Source organism: Mesoplodon mirus (genome assembly GCF_964341445.2).
Source record: "Mesoplodon mirus genome assembly, chromosome: 5".
Classification (NCBI taxonomy): domain Eukaryota; kingdom Metazoa; phylum Chordata; class Mammalia; order Artiodactyla; family Ziphiidae; genus Mesoplodon; species Mesoplodon mirus.
In genome coordinates this window covers 95,229,339-95,252,340 of record NC_138980.1, presented here as the reverse complement: position 1 = coordinate 95,252,340, position 23,002 = coordinate 95,229,339, and the positions used below count along the sequence as shown (strand labels likewise).

Here is a 23,002-nt window from a genome sequence, read left to right as displayed (position 1 = left end):
CTTTTAAAGTTAGTGCTCTTGTTTCCTTTGTATATATTTTCAGAAGGGGAATTGCTGGATCATCAGGTAGTTCTATTTTTGATTTTTATAGGATTCTCCATGCTGTCTTCCATAGTGGTTATGCCAGTTTACAATCCCTCTCACAGTGTATAGGGTTCCCTTCCCTTTTCTCCACATTCCATGCCAGCACTTGTTATCTCTTGTCTTTCTGATGATAGCCATTCTAATAGGCATAAGATAATATCTTATTGTGGTTGTGATTTACATTTCCCTAATGACTTGTGATGTTGAGCATCTCTTCATGTACCTATTGGCCTTTTGTGTATCCTCTTTGGAGAAATGTCTATTCAGGTGTTTTGAAAATTTCTTAATTGGATTATTTGGTTTTTTGCTATTGAGTTATATGAGTCCTTTTTTTAAATTTTATTTATTTTATTTTATTTTTGGCTGCGTTGGGTCTTCATTGCTGCATGCAGGCTTTCTCTAGTTGTGGCGAGTGGGGGCTACTCTTCGTTGTGGTGCACAGGCTTCTCATTGTGGTGGCTTCTCTTGTTGCAGAGCACAGGTGCTAGGCACGCAGGCTTCAGGAGTTGTGGCACGTGGGCTCCATAGTTGTGGCTCATGGGCTCTAGAGCGCAGGCTCAGTAGTTGTGGTGCATGGGCTTAGTTGCTCTGTGGCACATGGGATTCTCTCAGACCAGGGCTCGAACCCATGTCCCCTGCATTGGCAGGCGGATTCTTAACCACTGTGCCACCAGGGAAGCCCCGAGTCGGATGAGTTCTTTGTGTATTTGTATCCTTATCAGATACATGGTTTGCAAGTATTTTTTCACATTCTGTAGGTTTTTTTTTTTTCACTTCGTTGATGGTTTCTTTTGCTCTGCAGAAGGTTTTTCGTGTAATGTAGTCCCACTTGTTTATTTTTTATCCTGTTCATTGTGCTTTAGGTATCATATCCAAAATATCATTACCAAGACCCACAGCAAGGAGCTTTTATTCCTATGTTTTCACCTAAGGAGTGTCGTGTTTAGGTCTTAAATTTAAGTTTTTATCCATTTTGAGTTAATTTTTATGAGTGGTGTAAGATAGGGGTCTGTTTTTATTCTTTTACATGTGAATATCCAGTTTCCAGCACAATTTATTGAAGAGACTCTCTTTTCCCCATTAAATATTCTTGGCTCCCTTGTCAAATATTAGTTGACTATATATGCTTGGGTTAATTTCTGGGCTCTATTCTATTTCATTGTTCTGTTTGTCTGTTTCTATGCCAATACCATGTTGTTCTGATGAGTATAACTTGAAATCAGTAAGTGTGGTACCTCCTGCTTTGTTCTTCTTTCTCAGGATTGCTTTGGCTATTTGGGGTCTTTTGTTGTTACATATAAATTTTAGGAGTTTTTTTTTTCCACTTCTATAAAAAATGCCGTTGGAATCTTGATAGGCATTGCACTAAATCTATAGATGGCTTTGGGTAGTATGGATATTTGAACAGTATTCTTCCAGTCCATGAACACAGGATATTTTTCCATTTATTTGTGTCTTCTTTGATTTCTTTCTTCAGCATCTTGCAGTTTTCAGTGTAGGGATCTTTCACCTCCTTGGTTAAGTTTATTCCTAAGTATATCATTGTTTTTGATGCTATTGTAAGTGAGATCATTTTATTTGTTTTTCAGATAAGTCATTCATATATAGAAACACTACTGATTTTTGTATGTTAATTTTGTATACTGCAGCTTTACTGAATTCGTTGGTTAGAGCTAACAGTTTTTTGGTTGAGTCTAAGATTGTCTGTACATAAAATCATGTCATCTGGGCTTCCCTGGTGGTGCAGTGGTTAAGAATCTGCCTGCCAATGCAGGGGACACGGGTTCCAGCCCTAGTCCAGGAAGATCCCACATGCCACAGAGCAACTAAGCCTGTGCACTAAAACTACTGAGCCTGTGCTCTAGAGTCCACGAGCCACAACTACTGAGCCCACGTGCCGCAACTACTGAAGCCCACGTGCCTAAAGCCCGTACTCCACAACAAGAGAAGCCACTGCAATGGGAAGCCCATGCACTGCAACAAAGAGTAGCCCCTGCTAGCCACAACTAGAGAAAAGCCCGCATGCAGCAACAAAGACCCAACGCAGCCAAAAATAAAATAAATAAATTTTTTAAAAAATCATGTCATCTGCAAATAAAGACAATTTTGCTTCTTCCTTTCCAATTCTTTTATTTCTTTTTCTTGCCTGATTGTTCTGGCAAGGACTTCTAGTACTATGTTGAATAGGAGTTGTGAGAATGAGTACCCATGTCTTGTTCCTGATCTTAGAGGAAAAGCTTTCAACCTTCCATCATTAAGTATAACATACATACTTATATGTGGGCTTATCATATATGGCCTTTATTATGTTATGTTCCTTCTACACCTTATTGTTAACAGTTTTTATTAAGAATGGATGTTGAATTTTGTCAAATAGCTTTTCTGTGTCTATTGAGATGATTATATGATTTTTTTTCTTTCATTCTATTAATGTGATGTAGCACATTGATTTTGCATATGTTGAACCTTTCTTTCATCCCAGGTATAAATTCTACTTGATCATAGTTAATGATCCTTCACCTCTCTTAAATGTGTCTGCCTTTTAGTCACTGTCCTTAATATCAGCTACCTTGTCTGAATTTTATACATTGTCTTTAATAAGAATTTAATACATTATTAAAAGCAAGAATGAAACCACATAGTGCCAGATTTTAACAATAGTACTAAAGTTTAAAAAGTTGAGACATTTTGGGTCAAAAATGTTTCTGAATCAATCTGTGAGAGAGTCAGGTATCAGAGAGGGTTATTCCAAGAGAAGTTGCATTTAAAGCACAGGATCAATTGTAATGAAGTTTGTTTAGGTTTTCACACCATTTTGATTTTCCCTTACTATGTAAATAAACTGCTAAATCCAGTCTAGTATGGCCATTTAAACAGAAATCCTTAAAAAAAATCTTAAGGTAAGGTAAGATAATCTCTTACTGTATCAAGAATTATGGCACTCAGAATAATTTTTAAAAATTATATACATCTCTTATTAATGGAAATTACTTTCAAAAAAAATCAGGCTGTGGAATTTAATTTTTCAACAATATTCTCCCTATTTACCACCCACATAAAAAGATAATATCAATTTGTTATGGATCATTTACATTGCAAGGCCTTTTGGAAACTCTGTCCTTAAGCCTAATAGAAGCAGACCACTTGATCTGGGCCACCCATCAGGGCAATACTCCTGGTTTCCTGGGCCCATTTTCTGGACAGGTCAAGGGCCCGTCTTTCCCCTTCCATCTAGTTTTACTACCTTGTCATTAACTTACTTATTTGACTTTCTTTCCTCCGTGGCCAATAATCTGTCTGCATATCATTTGGCTAACAACAACCAAACAGAAATAAAGGAATAATGACAGAAGAATGTATATCATACAACAAATATTATTATTGTTTTTCTTTAACTTTTTCAAATTTGATAAGAGGACTTTATTTTATAAAGGACTTTAAACATATTATTGGGTTAGTTATTCATAATTATAAATAAATCTGATTTGTTTTACCCTATATAGTATTGAAGCATTACTATAGTTTTCATTTTAAAGAAGAGGAAATTGTGACTCAAAGATTATTTAGTGTAAGTGTGTAAATCAAGAGTTTCTGAAATAAACTAGCAATCACCAGTATTAGCAATCACCAGTATCCCCAGAGGGTTGTAAAGGTTCAAGGCTGGGGCCACGGATTAGCTGGGAGTGGTCCACCAGCTGTGAGAAGAACACCTAGAGTATAAGAATAATAAAGGAACAAAATTGAAGACATATACTACTAGTGACATCCCTCTTTACTTCATATTATACAGCAATTAGGGATTCAAGAATATGTCCATGGAATCTATAACGTGTTGCAGGAGTGGTGATCTTGAAAATAATGCTTATGGAGAAGCTGGTAGTATATTAGTTCATTACTAACCAGAACTTTTTTTCACTCCTTATTGTCAAGAAGGTGATTAAAATCCGTATGACTAACTTAATGGTGCATTATTTATATATAACCGTCTCTGGGTAATTTCTCTACATCTTTCTTAAAATGAGTAGTCACTGTCTGACTTCCAGTTTCTTCTTTTTTCTCAGTCAACTTGGATAGTTCTGCAGAATCAGGCCAGGTCACACTAATGTCCTTTCCTCTTGGGCTTCCCTCAAGAAAGATGTATGTGTTTACTGACTTCTCTCCTTTCCCATCATCAAGCAATGAGATTAAGAAAGTGATGCACTGCTTTAGAGTAGACAACTGTTGTAAAAACTAGGTATATACTCAGTAAATATTTACTAAGTCACTCTTACATGATGAACATAGTTACTCACTAGGAATATAAAATACCATAAGTCTTTGCCCTATAGGAGTTGGTCTGTAGGAGTTTACATCTAGAAAATTTTGCCTCCAGCAGATTTAAATAGAATGTCCACATTATGTCTCATATTCGAATACTGTCAAAATTGGTTCCTCTGTAACATGAAAGTCCGTGAGAGAAGATAACTGTAAACTGCATTTTAAAATACAGTTACCAGGTGAATATTTTTGCCATAATTATCACCTGTTCTCTAGGATGAAAGGAGAACAAAGTGAAACTGCATTCATTTTATTTCTTGTTCCCATATATTTACAGACTCTGTGATATCTTAAATCTTTTCACAACCATACCCACCAAGCTGAATACCAGATTGAGTGAATGATGGGTGGCTTTTAAAGATAAATTTGTATGAAATATACTTTTCTGTTTTTTCCAGTAGTAGTGGAAGAAGAATAAATACATTTTGACCAGAATCTGTTTTATCTTACTTGAATAGCATAGACCTATTTAAAATCAATTGAAGAAGATGCTGTGGTTATGGAAGCATCCTAACCACTGCTGCTACACCAGGGGAGAAGGGAAGAGAGAAGAAATAGTCCATAACAGTGAAGGAAAACTTCTCTGGGGGTGATACATATATATAACACTTTCTTCTGTGTAGGAAAGTGGAGACAGATTGGGAAATTGTTGAAGGCTTTTTTGACGTAGGGTGACTCCAGATTAGTGCTCTAAAGTATGGAATGAAAAGTATTCTTTCATCATAAGTCTTGAATGTCTTATGGTATGGTATTACACCATATTTACTTAGTGAATGAATTGCAAAATGCAGTAATAGTAATTTCAGGTTTTTTTTCTCATTTTTTCCTAGCATTAATAAGAGATGTCCTCATTTTGTGCAGCTGTAAGTCTGTAAGATAAACAGTGTCCTGGTTATAGAAGGAAGACTTATCCATATAGATACTAGAACCCATAGGCAAAATTCTGGCTTGAGTGTACTGTAGCCAGGCAAGAAAACGATACCTGGAAAAGGTTATAGCTACCCCAGAGAAATCTATTCAAGGCAGAAGGTGTCCTGTCAGATTACATCCTGCAGATTTTTAGGGCACCCTTTCCCTTATGTGCATTGCCCTGTAGTGCGCTGTCAGATACGACAGCTGAGCCACTGGCAACTCTATAGCTCCCTTTGTCCTCCTGACCCCACTGCTGGACTAAATGCCAACATGTGCTCTTGAAGCCCTTTCTGGCAATGTGGGGATTAACTTAAAGAAGCTCATTTCCTTCTGTCATTCTATCCACATTGTTTGGACCATGCTCTTACTATGGTCTACGTTTATGGTTATGAGTTTGGTAGTTTAATAAAACTGGTGTCTTTTTTGATAAATAACAATTATTTTTTGTTCCCAGGTATAATGATAAAGTATAACCAAAATGAAAATAAAATCCCAGTTATACTTGGCATTTTTCTCTCTGCTTGCTCATTGAGCTTGTATTCATGTCACAAAATGAAAATAATATCCAATAAGAAATAACCAATAATAACTTGAAGAGAATGCCCATATAATCTAATAATCTAAATCTTTTGTTGGTCTCTCTGTGACATTTAACCTATCACTTTAATGAAAATAGTTTTAATTGCCTATTTGAACTTCGTGTTGAACGAAGTGACTTACCTACTGGGCTGTGGACTGTGCCTTCTGGAAGTTTATGATAAAATACTGGGAGTACCCCATGTGAGTGGTTTTGAGAAGGTCACATAGATAATAACAAAAAAATCTATATAAACAGCTAGTGAAATATTTACTGTTTGTAAAAGCGAAGTTTGGGGGTTATGAAGGGATACAGGCTGCATTACTCATTTCGAATTGGTGATATTGGTAAAAGTCATCTTTTGTTGAATGAGGAAGGAAGATGCTTAAGGATTTTACATCTGAATAATGGGAGTGAATTAGCTGGCAAACTATAAGGCAGGATGATTCCATTTTCTTCCTAGAGTTTGATATCTAAAAACAAAGTTCTCACTAATCCCAAAGTGAACGATTAAGAGTTCAGGTTAAAGCACTAACAGTAAAGGTTAAATGATAGAGGCAAGGAAGAGGATTATAAATTGGATATGCAGAATAAAGTATGTTAATAAAGAAATCATTATTCTCAGATTGCTTGAATGAGATTTCAGAGAAACGATGACACTGATGATTGGGATGGGGAGAGTCAGGAATGGAGGAGAACCGCTGAGCAGCTCCAGCTTTATCAACAGGTCATACACACAGATGACAGTGCCAGAGCCCTGGCATAGAGAGAGATGATATTGGGGGTAAGAGTGGAAGGCTTCTATAGTAAATAAAATTTGACTGCGTGCACCCTATCCAAAGCAGAGCATATTAAGACTAGGAACCCAGAGATGGTGACTGAATAATGCTCACTGTCTGTTACACTGCGCTTCTGGCTCTAGATTGGAACTTAGAGGTCAGTCTAGCCCAGTCCCTTTATGTAATGGGTGAAATCCAGAGAAATTGAATGATTTACCTAAATTCCTACAACTAATTACTAACAAAGTTGGAATGAGAAGGCAGTCTGCAAGTTTGTGTAGTAAAACCCTATTAAAGTTAATCTTAAAGATGTATAGAAACTTTTTTTTTCCTTTAGATAACTAAAATTTTACTGAATGCATGGTTATCTCTTTCCTGAAAGTACTTATCCTAGGAAAACCATTTAAGTCAAATTATTTTAATAAAACTTTTTTTCCCACTTAGATTTGAGAACATTCAGCGTCATTGGGAACCCATTTCATGATGATCTGAATTAGTAGGAATATCTGTTTATGGCCAAACATTCTTGTGCTTCTAGAGGATCATAATTGTTTCTAGCACAGACTCACATTCTACCAGAAAAACTCCAAAGAAGGCATTAATTTTTATTTTATATCCAAAATCAAGTTTAAAGAAAAAGATATTTTCGATATTAGAGTGAACCCAATTTAGTTTTTCCTCCTAAGCAGTTACCCAGGAGAAAACATCAGTATTCATCATCAGTAGTGCCAGTTTAGCGTAAAAAATTCAGCAACCTGAAAATAGAAACAAACACATACAGAAATGTGAGTCTTTGTTCTGTGGATGTTTACTTCTCATGAGCTCTTTGTTTTAATTTATATCTTTCGCTTTTAAGGTAAATACAGGTACTTCTCCTTTGTTTTCCCCCCACTGAAATCCTGCTCCATCCTTTACAGCCTTACCTACTTGCTGAATCTTTCTCCAGTTCCATAAGTCAGATTTCATGTGTGTTTCTGAACTATTACAACATATTACTTGTGTATATATTTAGCTACTATTTCACTGTGTCTTTTAATGTAGTTTATTTCTGAATTTTTTATCTTCCTTATTAGATTGAGAACCACTGGAAGAGAGTATCCATTAATCTTTAGTAGGCCTTCAGCAATTTACCTGGAATCCTATGGAATTGAATTAAGCACTTCCACTTTCTTTAGGCTTAGTTTTTCTGCTGTAAAGTCCTTTGAACATTACTCTTTCCTGTCTCCTTTCTTGATGGAGCTCTGCCTCTGCCTAATGTATCACAAGAGACTCTCTGTGAGGCAGCTGGCAGAAGAGCTTATTAACTGTCTCCCTTGAGAGGCTGTAGACAGGGCAGCCTGCCAGGAGGCCTCCACAGCCCCTTCACACGTGGAAGAGTTTGGTCACGTGTGCCCCACCTGACACACGACAAGCACATGTCCTTTCAGGACACAGTCACTGCTCTATGCCTGGAAAACTGCTATAGCTGAGAGAATTCTGATCTCTAGACAGCACACATGGACTTGAGACCCAGTACTTCCCCTTTGTAGTATATTCTTGGGAAAGTCAATTAATGCTTAAAGTATTGTTAAGAGAATTCAATGAGATAATGCCTGTGCCAGCACATGTAAACTATTAAATACATGCAAGACACTTTTAATATTAAACTCCTCAACCGAGGGTTTTACTTATTAGGGAAGACAAATATTTTTTCCTGATTCTCACTGAAATCCCAAGTGTAGGGGGGCTAACTCCTTGTAATAAGATATTGCCAAACTAAGATATTTGCTGTACTTTATTAGAATGTCAACAGTCCTATTCTATATTTGCCTAAGGTAGATCAAGTTAAGCCAATTTAATGTGCTAGAAAATTCATCCATCCTAGGAAATTTTTATACCTCTAAAATCTCTTATTCAATATGAGAAATCATCTTTTTATCATTGATTATTCATCATTGTAGAAATATGTCAGACTCATCACAAGTACTCACTTTGTATTTTTTTTATTCTAAACGGTAAGCAACATAGCTTTTGTGCTCTAAGCAAAAATGGAGATAAATTTTCCTGATGCAGATATTTGAAGGTGGAAAGATAGTGTGAACTCACACATGAGGATTTCTCTTAGTATTTTTGAAGAAATAATTTAGACATAGTATCCTGGCACACAAAACATAACCCTTACTTGTAACCTGAAGTTACACGAGAAATAACATTCTTATTTCATTTTTTTTTAAAAAGCTCTTTACATATTTGAAAGCAGCTTTGATATCATCTCAGAATTCTTTTTGTCAGATTATTAGAACAAGTTCACTTAACTTTTTTGTACTACATGTAACATGCCTTTTGTGTCTTCATCCAAATTCTTGCCAAAAATTTTGAAAATGAGAGGATTAAGCATGGAATTCCAAGTCATACTTGATCACTTCCTGACAAATCTCCATCAATCCTTAAATCAAGATTCCATGGCTATCATTGTTCAACCTACAGATCCACTTAGCTATAATTCTGTCTAGCTCACTTCATCTCCATTTCTACCAAGTGATTACAATGATGAGTCAAATGACTTGCTGAAATCTTGTTGTATTTATGACCTTCCTCTGATCTACATTTTTTTGGTATAAAAAAATCTAGTAAGCTTTTTATTAAAGTATGTTGAGAGGTACTCTTCCATTGATCTCTTGCATTCCTACTCATCTTACTGGGTATGTCAAAAATGCAAGGCCCTGACTGATCTTTATCTAGGCCATTTCTCAAGGATGTGTTTGTTGTGAGCAGCTTCTAGGGATAAGGTAGTGTCTTCCTCTCAGACCAGGCTTGCTTACTGCCTGCTATAAAACGGCAGCTTTCCCAAACTCATCGTTCCTCTCCTGAAACACATCCAGCTCTGTATGCAGGCATCCATTGGGGCTTATCCACAACACCCCCATGCTGTGCTGTGAGTAATAAAGGTCTTCATCTCTGACCCATGAAAAAGTAACAGTCTAACTTATTAGCTTATAAATAGGGTGAAGTACTAGATCAAACAAAATATAACACAGAAGAGTACACAAATTATAGAGCTCAAATTATCACAAAGTATACACTCCCATGGTAACCATTTTCCTGACTTATAGATTAGTTTTGGCTGTTCTTGAACTTTGTATAAATGGAATCAAACCTTTATCTCAGAGAGAGACACTACTGAACTATATACCTAAAAATAGTGAAGATGCTAAATTTTATGTATTTTTTTAACCATAATGAAAATGGTTTTTATTTTAAATTAAAGAAAAAGTCAATTCCTTGGCTTACCTCTTCACCTTTTTTTTTAATTTTTTTATTGGAATAGAGTTGATTAACAATGTTGTGTTAGTTTCAGGTGTACAGCAAAGTGATTCACTTATATATATATATACATGTATCTATTCTTTTTCAAATTCTTTTCCCATTTAGGTTATTACAGAGTAGCTGTTCACTTTTTTTTAATGTTTATTTTTTAAAATTTTATTTATTTTCCTTATTTTTTTGGCTGCATTGGGTCCTAGTTGCAGCGCACGGGATCATCCCGTGCAACACACGGGATCTTCATTGAGGCGTGCGGGATCTTTTGTTGTAGTACTCAGTCTCTTGCAGTGCTCGGGCTTCTCTCTAGTCGTGGCGCGCGGGCTCCAGAGCGTGTGGGCTCTGTAGTTTGCGGCACGTAGACTCTCTTGTTGAGGCGCACCAGCTCAGTAGTTGTGGCATGGGGGCTTAGTTGCCCCATGGCATGTGGGATCTCAGTTCCCCGACCAGGGACTGAACCCATGTCCCCTGCATTGGAAAGTGGATTCTTTACCACTGGACCACCAGGGAAGTCCCTGTTCACTTTTTATAATGATGTATGTATGCCTTTCTCTCTCTGTCTCTCTCTTTCTTTCTCTTTGTGGTTACTGCTTTCTAAGTTCTAAAAAATCTTCACCTTTACCAAGATCACAAATGTATTTCCTATGTTTCCTTCTCAGAGCTTTAAACTTTAGGTCTATAGATCACTTGAAATTAATTTTGTGTAGGTGTGAGGTAGAGATTGGGGTCTGTTTTTCCACGACAGTTATCGAGTTCTTCCACTACCAGTTCTTTAAAATGGTATATGAATTCTTTACCAGAATTTTCTTTTCCCATTGAATTGCTTTGGTGTCTTATGTAGTATATGAATCGGCCATAAGTAGGTGGGTTTACTTCTCGACTCTGTTCTGTTCCATTGATCTACTTGATTATCCTGAAGCCAAAACGTACTCCCTTGACTGTAACTTTATAGTAATTCTTAAAATTGGGTAGTCTGTCTCTTCCCAATTGGCCCTTTTTTTTTTAATCACTATTCTCTATTCTAGATCTTCTGCATTTCCATGTAAAAATTTATAAGCAGCTTGTGAAATCAAACCAAAAAGCCTGTTTGGAACTTGGTTGGGATTGCACTTGATCAGTTTGGGGAAAGTTGACTCTTAACACTCAATATTAATCTTCCAATCCATGGACTGGGTATATTGTTCCATTTAATTTGCACTTCTTTAATTTCTCAACAGTGTTTTGTAGTTGTCAGTGTAAAAGTGTAACACATCCCTGTCTAAAAGTATTTCTAAGTATTTTGGTTTTTGATGCTGTTATAAAGGATATTCTGATTTCAGACTATCCCCTCTTTATTCAGCCAGTGCAGTTGAAGGTGAATTATAGACAGTTAAGATAGCCCCAGGTGGATGAAATGATCAAGAGCTCCTTCAGAAATGACCGATCTCTTACAGAGAGAAGCACTACAGAAAGATACCTGTACTGAGACATGTGGTTCATCTAAAGAATCAAGTGTTACTGACAGTGAGCCAGGAAGTCAGGAGAGTTTCTGCTGTACGCTACCTCAGATTTCAGATGAGCAATTTTAAAATGTGTATATTTTGTTCTCTGATGAGTGAGGATGGCAGTTAGTATTTGACATGAAAGTAGAGACAGAAACAGTCAGACTTTGCATAAGTAGCAGACATTGGATGGGGAGGGTAGAAGGAAATTTGTGATCTCAGTGTAAGTGTGTTTTATGTGTAAATATGATACAAAGGTGATTCAACATATGAAAATCCATGAATGTAAGATACCACATTAACAGAATAAAGAACAAAAGTCACAGGATCATCTCAACTGATGCAAGAAAAATATTTGACAAAATTCAACACTTTTTCCTGATAAAAACACTCAATAAACTAGGAATAAAAAAATTATTTCAACATGATAAAGATCATATGGAAAAAAGCTCAGGGCTAACATTATACTCTGTGGTGAAAAACTGAAAGCTTGTTCCTCTAAGATCAGGAACAAGTTAAAGGTGCCCATTCTTACCACTGCTATTTAACGTAGTACTGGAAATCCTATAACAGCACTCAAAAGTCAGTTGTGTTATTATACAATAATAATGAACAATCCTAAAAGGAAATTAAGAAAATAATCCCATTCACAATAGCATCAAAAAGAATAAATTGTGTAGGAATAAACTTAACTGACGAAGTGAAAGACTTGAAAGACTTGTACACTGAAATTATAAAACATTGCTGAAAGAAATTAAGACACGCAAAAAATGGAAAGACATCCTGTGTTTATGAATTGGAAGACTTAATATTATTAAAATGTTCATACTACTCAATGCAATCTACAGATATGATGCACTCCCTACAAAATCCCAATGGCATTGTTTTTGCAGAAATAGAAAAAAAATCCTAAACTTCACATGGAACATCAAAGGACCCAGTATAGCTAAACCATACTATTGAGAAAGAAGTAAAAATTTAGAGGCTTCACACTTCATGATTTCAAAACCTATTACAAAGCTACAGTAATCAAAACAGTATGATACCAGCACAAAGACAGACAGATAGACCAGTGGAACCAAATAGAGATCCCAGAAGTAAACCCTAACATATACAGTCAAATGATCTTTGACAAGGGTGCCAAGACTACAGAATGAGAAAGGATAGTCTCATCAATAAACAGTATTGGGAAAACTGTATATCCACTTGCAATTGAGTGAAGATGGACACTTATCTTACACGTGTACAAAAGTTAACTGAAAATGGATTAAAGACCTAAGTGTAAGATGTGAAACTATAAAACTCCTAGAAGAAATAACAGGGGAAAACGTAATGGCATTGAAATGGGCAGTGATTTCTTGGATATGACACCAAAAGCACAGGCAACAAAAGGAAAAATATACACACATAAAATGACACTACATCAAAGTTAAAATCTTCTGTGCAGCAAAGGAAGCAGTCAACAGAGTGAAAAAGCAACCTACAGCACAGGGGAGAAAAAATTTGCAAATCATATCAGATAAGGGGTTAATATCCAGAATATATAAAGAATGGCTATAACTCAATAACAAAAACCCAAATACCTCAAATAAAAAATGGGCAAAGGACTTAAATATACATTTTTCTAAAGAGATAAGCAAATAGCCAACAAGCATATGAAAAGATGCTCAGTATCACTAATCATCAGGAAAATGCAAATCAAAACCACAAAGAGATATTACCTCACACCCACTGGGATGGTCACTATCAAAAAACAAGACAAACAACCCATAAAATAATGGGTGTTGGCAAGGATGTGGAGAATTTAAATGCCTTGTGCACTGTTGGTAAATTGGGACAGCCACTATGGAAAAAGAGCATGGAGATTCTTCAAAAAATTAAAAATAGAACTCCAATAATGATCCACCAATTCAACTTCTCTATATATATCCAGAAGAATGGAACAGGATCTTGAAGAGATATTTGCACACCTACATGCATTGCAGCATTATTCACAATAGTCCAGAGGTGGAAACAACCTACATGTCCATCATTGGGTGACTGGATTAAGAAAATGTGCCATGTACATACAATGGAATATTCTTCAGCCTTAAAGAAGAAAATCCTGTCAAAATCTACAACATGGATGAACCTTGATGACATTATGTTAGGTGAAATAAGCCAATCACAAAAAGACAAATACTGTATAATTCCACTTTACATGAGGTATCTAAAGTAATCAAACTCATAGAGACAGAAAATAGGATGGTGGTTGCCATGGGCTGTTTGGAGGCGGAAAGAGAGTTGGTCATTAGGTACATAGAGTTTCAGTCATGCAAGATGAGAAGATTCTAGAGCTCTGTTGTACAATATTGTGAATATAGTTAACAGTATTATACTATACGCTTAAAATTACGAGGATAAATTTGAGTTTTTTTGCCACAACTTTCTAAAAAGTGAAAAAGGAGACTCTGTTTTTTTCTGATTTTTCCTTAATACTGACATTCCAAACTCTTTGCTGCAATGTGTTCTTTAAAAGTATATTTTAAAGTAATAATTTTTATTTTGATAGAAAGTTTCATAATTTGTGAATGTATTACTGATAAAAACCTTTGCATAAATTCTGACCATATCCAACAAAAATGCATAAATGTGAAGATATAAATATATGTTTCTAATTATTTTAGATAACAAGATTATGTAATAGGTCTTAATAAAATAATCACTGATATCATTGATTTGGGGAATATAATGTCTCTAAAATATCTAGCCTATGATAAATTCAATTTCTAAAAATATTGCTAGCTTTTGTAAACATTTTTCCCTTATTAAATGTAAACGTACTTTTGGATTTGTCTTTTTATCCCACATCTCTTTGAAAATCTAAGGAAGCTTGAATTGATGCCTTTTTCTTTTTCTCTGCATTTTTCCTGTACTAGATAGAGACATCAAAATAAGCATTCCATTGAATTTTTTATTTAGAAAAAATGCCATTGTAGCATCTAAGTATTTAAAGGGTATTCCAGGAGCCAGCACCTTTATACACCTGATCTTCCTGTCCATTCTTTATATTTTATATCAAAGGCAGCTTTGAGGGGCATAAGAAGCCACAAATAAAAAAGTAAGTCATTTGGCCTGAAAGCAGGGAGAGACAGACTGTGGAATTTCTTTGTCTTGGTGGCAGACAGTGCGTTGTGGCTGGGGAAGATGGCAGGGGATTTGTGATCTCACTCTATGTACGTTTTTGTGTGTAACTATGTCTGTCAGCCTTAGGACACAAAATTAATTGGTGAATCTACCTTTTCAGCTTCCTTTTTGAGCATTAAAAAATAGCACTATTGAGCCCTCATGCAAAAAAACAGTGAAAAGTAAAATCTGGGTTCAAAGTAGCCAAAGCAGTCATAAGAACCTTTGAATGAAAGGGACTACAGCTATATGGAATACTGAGTAATATCTTAAAACAAGAGTCAGCAAACTTTTTCTGTAAAGGGCCAGATAGTAAAATGTTTAGACGTCAGTCTCTTGTCACAACTCTGGCGTCATAGCTTAAAAGCATCTGTAGATAGTATGTAAAGGAACGAGTGTGGTGGTTTTCCAATAAAACTTTATTTACAAAAAGAGACAGTGGGCTGACTTTGGCCTCTAGGCCATAGTTTTCAGACACTTGCCTTAGAATTTGAATTATATCACCAAAATCACCACTTTAAGAATAAAAGTCAGGTCAATTCAGTTCCCTCCCCCCACAATATGAAAAAGCTGAGTATCTCCAAAGTACTTTCAGGAAATTGACATTCTGACGGTTTGTGAAAGTTGACTCTGGCATCTGTCCTGGCAGATCACATAATGTCTAGCAAGATTATAGCTGGTGCCCCTTGCACCAGCAAGTTAAAAATACTGTGAAATGCACTCTTTTATTTCATAGAACTGTTATCATGACCGTTAGGGAGTTATGTTCTCAGAGATCATCTACAAAGGAGAAATGCAAAAGGTCCCGGTACTCTGCAGTGCTGGAAGAGCATGGCTATTAGGAAACCTCATCTGAAAAGACTAATGTCATGTATTAATCTAAACTGGGAAAACCACACACTCAGCTCTGCCTTTGACCCAGCCAAACTACGTTACTTAGGTAGCAAGCTGTTCATAAGGTGCGTCTTTAAAAAGAGCGTGATGGTATCAGAAAAGCCAGTATATTCTTGGAGTCACTTTCAGTGTTTCAGTGCTTCATGTTTCTCATCTTTCCCCACAAACTGACCCATGTCTAGCTTTAGTACAGAGTCTTTTCATATCTAATGCTTTTGTCTTTTTTGGGGGGGTTAGATAATTCTTAGTATAAGCCCTCATCACCTCGATTAACAACTCACATGTTCTCCCAGCTAATCTCTCTTTCTGTGAAATCCATCTCTCCTAAATATAACCTACATGTACCAGTCAGTATTCTCTGCTTCAGTGTTTGATGGATCCTTTCTTCTTCAAGAACTTGTTTTGGCTTACCTCCTATTATATAAAACCTATTCTGTGTCTCATTGGGTAAAAGTTGAATCAGCATTCATTGTTTATGATTATCATATAGATTTTTCCCCTTATTTTTGATGGGCTGGCTAACAGTCAAAACTCTATTGACTTAAAGTTTATTTTTGTTTTAAATAAGAACTCTGAACAATGACATAAATGGAGCCCCCATAATAGCTCTCTATAATTTAATAGTTGCTTTGATTACGATCCTATTTTAAATGTATAAGTGAATACAACTAAACCAAACTTCTCAGGAATAAATTGATAACCCAAAAAACAAGGGTAATGAATTATACATTTTATGTATCACTAGGGACTAGCATCTCTTAGTTTAATAACCTTTGAAGTTGTTTGAAGATAAATTAAGATCTCTACATGATTCAATGACAAGAAGTCATTAGTGGTATGGCCCTGATGATCCCTTTTCTCAAACGACAAATTGATAAATTAGTATTCTTGTTTACATAATAATCTCTCCCAGTTTGTTTAATATGATCAGTTCCTCAGAGTCCCATTAATACTGAAAGAATGGGTAGGATCAGATTTTCACAGCACAGAGTAAGAAATCTTTGAGAAAGAGCTGCTGAGAATAAAATGGTCTTTTATCCTCTTACTAAAAGTTGGCTGCAAACAAAATAAAGCACTTCTATTTATTATTTCCTAATTGTTCCAGACATTTATATATGTATATATATACACATATATATATATTATCTTTTTAATTCTTTAAGGTCTTCTAATATAGATACTATTTTATCCATAAGGAATCGTTGAGTGCTAATATGGGAGATATATCAAAAAACTTAGAGCTTGTATTCATTCACTTAATTGGAAAATCTAGAGGGAAATCACTCTTGAGGCAGTATGTGATCCAGTGGATCAAACATGTCACCAAAAAGTATTCTTTTTCCTTTACTCTTTCTGCTTTCCATGGTGATATCTTCATCCCAAGGCTGCCAGTCTTTGTGGTGCTACATGCTGTCCTGTACACTTCCACTTGCAGAGAATGCTTCTTTCCTGGAACTTCTCTCAAAAAAAAAAAAAGTTTATTTCACCCTTTAAAGTATCTGCTTGTATCTCAGTGGCCTAAATTAAACTATGTGCCTGTCCCTGAGCCAGTCACTGGGAAATGGACTCCACTGATTGGGTTAAGTGAATCTAGGATCACCTTTATTGTTGAGGTGAGGTAAATACTTTCCAAAATGGGAGAAGGGCAGTCTCCTAAAGGAAATTGAGGTGAATGAGGGAAAATTGATGTTGTGCGACAAACAACCAGTCCCTGCTACAACTCTTCCTTATTTTATATGCAAAATAACTTCAACAAAAATAATAAGTTGTAGTGTTTATTGTGTGTACCATGTGCTAGGCATATGCTTAGTGCTTTAGATACATTTTAGTCTTTAAAACCATCTTGAGAAATAAAAGGAATTAATCCTTATGTTTTAAAGAAGTTTAGAGAGATTGAACAACTTACCCCAGGTCCCATAGCTAATCATGTACCCGAAAGTGGGGTCCGGCTCCTCGCCGCTCAAAAGCCAATAAAGAGGCCAGGTTGGGGGAAAGGAAAGTTTGCTTTATTTTGGATGCCGGCAACAAGGGTGGAGGCAGGGGTAGACACCTGTCCAAAGACCGACTTCCCCCACCCACTGCCCTGACAATCAGGGGGCAAGAGCTTTTATAGACAGAGGGAGGAGGCTACATGCAGAAACAATACAGTCAGCTCTGACAGTCATCCTGAAATTGGTCATCGGTAGTCTGACAGTGTCATCTTGATTGTCCTAGGTACAGTAAATCTTCAGTTCCAGGTTCGGTTTGTTTCCGTTTCTTTGAGGCCAGTTCTCGGAATTGCGGCAGCTTATGTCATGGCCACAGCCTAGCCATCATGTAGTTAACTTATTCCACCTGGTGGCAGTTTCAGTCTCTATAAGACAGCTCACAGGGTAAGGCTCAGAATATTATCTACAGCCCTTAAGGAGGAACTAAAGGTCCTCGACTATGCTTAATGACTAAACTATTATTATTTGGTCTCCTTTGACTGTTTTCCTCTGTTTCTGCATTTTCTCACTTCTCTGATTAAACTCATTTTTTAGCTAAAGTTTTTCCACAGACAAAAGGCAGGCTGAGGACATGGGGCGAGGGGGGTGAGGCAAGGACCATAGGGCCTGCTTCATTTCAATCAGACCTAGATCAGCATGACTTCAATATCCATGTTCCTTTCACCATGTAATGCTGTCTCGTTAGTAAACTAAAAGTTGGCTATAAAAACATGCTAAGAATTGTCTTAGAAATTCATCACTGGTGAAGAATTCTAGAAAATAATCCATCCTGTCTTGGATTAATGTGCCATACAGAAATAAGCTTTGGTAAGACAGAGTTACAAAGGGGGAGTTATTATCTTGTTTTACCCAGTTATGAACACCACCATCTTATTGCAGTGGTCAGGTGGGGTACTCCAGCTACACACATACACACATACATATACAAACATGTATATACATGTGCTGCATGTATGATTATTGTATGTATCACACATTCTAAGAGAGGTTCTTTAAACTGCCACAATGAAAATGACAAAAGAATGAGTTCAAAGAAACAGACACTATCTTCTACAGTAACCTCACAGTGAATACTAAAGATCATATCATCTGATGTCAGTCTCCAGTTCTTCTTCACTAAATGATAATAATCAGGTACAGTCCCCACGGAAATGTTTCTGGCCCAGTCTGAATTATTTTCTTGGTATCCTAGCTTTAGTCTCATAGTCTGTCCTTTGGAGAGTTTACTTTTTGCTGCAGGGTCCTTAATGGCTACACTCGCCCAAGGTTTAGGCTTTCCGTACTGAATGCTAATTATTTAATTTTTTTCCTGAAGACCTTGCTTCTAGACAGTGTTCTGCAGGAAGCTGACTAGGGCTGTGGAATGGTGCAGCTCTGCTACTTTACTTAAGATCACTGCGTCTGTGGCATGAATAACTATAAATTGGAAATAAATTTAAAATTTACTTTAATGATTTAGTGATTTTAAGCAAGAAATTTCTCTAAGGTAGAAATAGTCTTGGATTAACTAAGAGACAATCAGATACCCTTTGTCTGTATCTTTGGCTGTGTCGCAGTATTCTGATAGCTGCATCTAACTCTACCTTCCTAGTACTTATTATTGACTTGGCATCACTTTTCAGCCAATTTTTAATTCTATTTAAGTGTTGTCTTTTCTTTGTTTATTAATCTAGTGTGCATTTGTTGGTTTACAGTCTTATCTATTAAGGATTGCTTCTTTACAAATTATTTTTTTAAATGATGCAGTTTGTAAGGCAGTGGTGTTACAGAAGCATCTATCAAGATGAGCTCAGTCTTAAATGTACTAAGTTTTATTGTTGGAATCTAAAGAATTTTATGGCATCTGTCAGGTGCCATTGATAAGAGATGTAATGTCATCCTTTTCTAAACATTATTTTAACATTTAACAAGTACTTGAAAAGCATAGTTCTAAACATTGGAGAGAAGCTAAGGAAGAAATGTTTAAAATTAATAAAAACTTTCATGGGTAGCTTATCTTCATGCTTATTGAGGTATTATTACATGCTAGGCATCCTGTCGTGGGCACTGAAATTAGCATACTGAACAACAGAAGCGCAATTCTCTTCACAGGGTTTACAGGCTGGGCTGGGGATTGGGGCTATGAAGAGGATTATGTGAAAGACTAACTTAAAAAGAGCAGGAAGCAGAAGGAAAAGTGCTGAATGTGAGCTAGTTTTGGAAAGAAATAATATTAGGATTCCGCAGAACACTGGGGTTATGTCATACGATGCTTTAATCAAATTGCAGAAAAGATTTTTTCATTTGAAAGTTATTCCGTAGCTTAGAAAAAATGCTGTGTGGTTTCAAGACCAGAAGGGTGCACTTTTTCTAAACTAGGCCCATGTATATCTAACAAAATAACTAATATATGTGAATATTGGTCCAGGAAGTAACTTGAACTAAATATTGATTTCAAGTCCATTTTAATAGACATTTTTTGTACCTATTAAAGTTGAGAAATTAATGGTAATTTTGCTGTTTACTGTTGCATTTAGGTGTTTTTGTTTTTGTTTCAGAAAATTAAGTCAAGCCTGATAGAAGCTATTTCAGTAATGTTCATAGTAATAAATTTGATATTCTCTTTAAAAGAACAGGAAAAAAAGTAAATTATCTGACACCATTAAGATTATTTTTAAAGCATATAGCTTAGTGATTTTGCAAATAGTCCACCTAAATTTCTGTAATACTGATTTGTGAATAGGAGAAGAGATTAGAAAAAGAGAACTTTCTAAGGAGAGTTAGGCAGGTGTTTATTTTCTAGGTATTCTCATTAAAGAAAAAGCCATTAAGTCTTCATCTCTAGAGTTGTTCTATTTAAGGAGGCCTAGATCCCTGGTGAAGAGGATCAAAAACATCAGGAAATGACAATTAAAATGTTAATCCCTCTTGCAAAATTCTGGCTTAATATCGGAGGGCCTAATAGAAAGAAAGTAGGGATGACTGTTTTTAGAGAACATTCATCCTAATATACTTTAACTTGGTTTTGTTTTGTTTTGTTTAATAATGCAATACATTACACTATACATTAACAAGGAAATTGTTTAATGCCATGCTGTTAGTGAATGCAGTCTAAGGCTACCCTATTTAACATGGTTGTCACTGGCCATATGTGGCTCCTGAGCTCTTGAATTTTTGAAACGTATCTAGTGCTTCTAAAAAACTGAATTTTGAATTTCATTTAATTTTAATTGATTTACAATTTAAAATTTAATTTCCAGTAACATGATTCAGTTATTAGAAAAGGTTAAGTATGTTTGGAACAACCTAGGTATGTGAATCTACTTTTTTAACTGTAAATTTGATGAAATCTAAATACAGATCAAATACTTCAGATGGAAATTTGCATCTAAATTGAGATGTCCCATACATGTAAAATACACAACATATTTTAAAGACTTAGGATGATAAAATGGAAAATATGTCCACAATAATTTTGTAATGATGCATGTTGATTTAATAATATTTTATATATATTGGGCTAAAGAAAAAACATACTATTTCAGTCACTTTCACCTTTTTATTGTTGTTACTTTTTAAAATGTGGCTACCGGTATATTTAAAATTACTATGGGGCTTGCATTACATTTTTTTTGGACCATGCTGTTTTATGGAGTTTCTCTAAGTCATCACTGGAATTCATTTGATGCACAAAAATGCAATCTAACTCAGCAACTAAATCTTATCAAAATCATAGTCTTCTTTTTTTTTTTCCTGTCTGACCTCTACTATTAGTGATGGTGTGGTTAATAATCTCAATTTTTTAAGCAATCACTGAATCTGATAACTAATTTGATATCATTTACTTTTTTAACTCATAATCATTGTAATCTTTTATTTGGTATTAGAGAAAATAAAATTTCTTAGAAAATTTTATCTTAGAAAAAATTTTTTTATCTTAAAATTTTCTTAGAAAATTTTATCCAGGCAAATTGGTGAGAAATTGTGACAGAGGAAAGAGTATGTCTTTGAATATTATTATGTGTTGGGTAATATACAGTGTGAAGCACTTAAAGTACTTAAACTGCATCTAAGAAAATTCATGGTGTCTGCTTTCTAATAAGATGTGTTCTTTTCATATTTTCTTTTATCCTCACCTTAAATGAAATGGGCAAAAAGTATGGTTAAATGTGTAATGCTTTTTGTTCTGTCAGGTATCTCTAATAGGTGATAAATATGACTTTCATCATGATCTTGTCTCATTGTTCATTTGTCAATTCTTCTAGGAGGTGATTTCCTGTCCTTTCTGAGAAAGAAGAAGGATGAAATAAAACTCAAACAATTAGTGAAATTTTCATTAGATGCTGCTTCTGGTATGGCCTATCTTGAGAGTAAAAACTGTATACACAGGTAAGGAGAATATTTTTAAAACATTTTCCAGTTTTATTAATAGGGTATTAGAAAACTGATATACTTGCTATCATAAAGCAGTGAATTTCTTTCACAAAACATGTATTTTCTTGTTGGTTTTCATATTTTGTGTGAAAGCATTCTTTGACAGTTGCTTACTTAGTTTACAGAAACACTTGTTTTCTGTCTTCCTGGGGTAAGTATACCTCATTAGACAATGACTTACTAATTAAAATTTGTTTTATTATAATCATGAATGGCATAGTGATAAGATATACCACAAGTAAGTCACTTATCATTATCACTAATTTCATATAAGCAGCTACAAACTTATAGCCAAATAAGATTGTTTCATGTGTTACTTATTCTCCTTTTTCAAAGAAATTACTTATAAAGTTACAGAAAATCCTACTAGTAAAACAATTCATGACTGATTTGGCCAAGGGTAAAAGATTTGAGCACACTAGTTATTTCAAAGGAGATTTTAGCAAACTTTCTCTAATTATATCAAGACCAGCAACTTGGTTTTAATGCTTTATAGATTGTGGTTTTAGCTGCTTGTAGCTGAAAGTAATCTTTTTTTGCTAAGTGTGAATACAAATTAAGATCTCTTGCAGAATTCATGTCAGATCCTAAATATGGCTAAGTGTATATAAGCAAAATAAAGTGGGGGATTTGATGTAGTTTTTATTTGCTTGAAACAGCACATGATACTGTTTAACGTGGGGAAGGTTCATTGTCAGATTGAACCATTGTGAACTTTAAGCTGGTTGGTTATTGAGGTATATTTTTCTCTCATGTGCTTCATTATGCAGCCTTTGACTTCATATTCTTGTGAGGTTGTACAACATAGAATTGCAGCAGAACAAAGTTATATGCACCTTAAATATACATTTATTTGATCTCAGTGAATATTTTTTTACTTAATTCCCCCCCCCCCAAATTTTGCCTAGTGTTCAGTTTTATTCTGAAACTAAAATTATGGCTTATGTTTCAAATATGGTTCAACAGTCACATATGTTTTAAAATACATTTCAATAGGGATACTATTTTTCTGGAAATTAAAACAACTAAAACTAAGCTACTATCATATTCCTGTTTTACTTTCTATGAATATAGACTGTATTTACTTCATAT

The 23,002-nt window shown here is 35.3% G+C and overlaps 1 protein-coding gene across 4 annotated transcripts in view; it reads left to right on the top strand.

The window, feature by feature from the left end:
- FER (FER tyrosine kinase) overlaps positions 1-23,002 on the top strand; it is a 479,199-nt gene that overhangs the window by 339,876 nt on the left and 116,321 nt on the right. For all 4 annotated transcript variants that reach the window (XM_082623771.1, XM_082623772.1, XM_082623769.1 and 1 more), the window contains one exon: positions 21,742-21,865. In XM_082623771.1, coding sequence (XP_082479897.1) covers positions 21,742-21,865 — 124 coding nt within the window. The remainder of the gene's footprint in view (positions 1-21,741; positions 21,866-23,002) is intronic.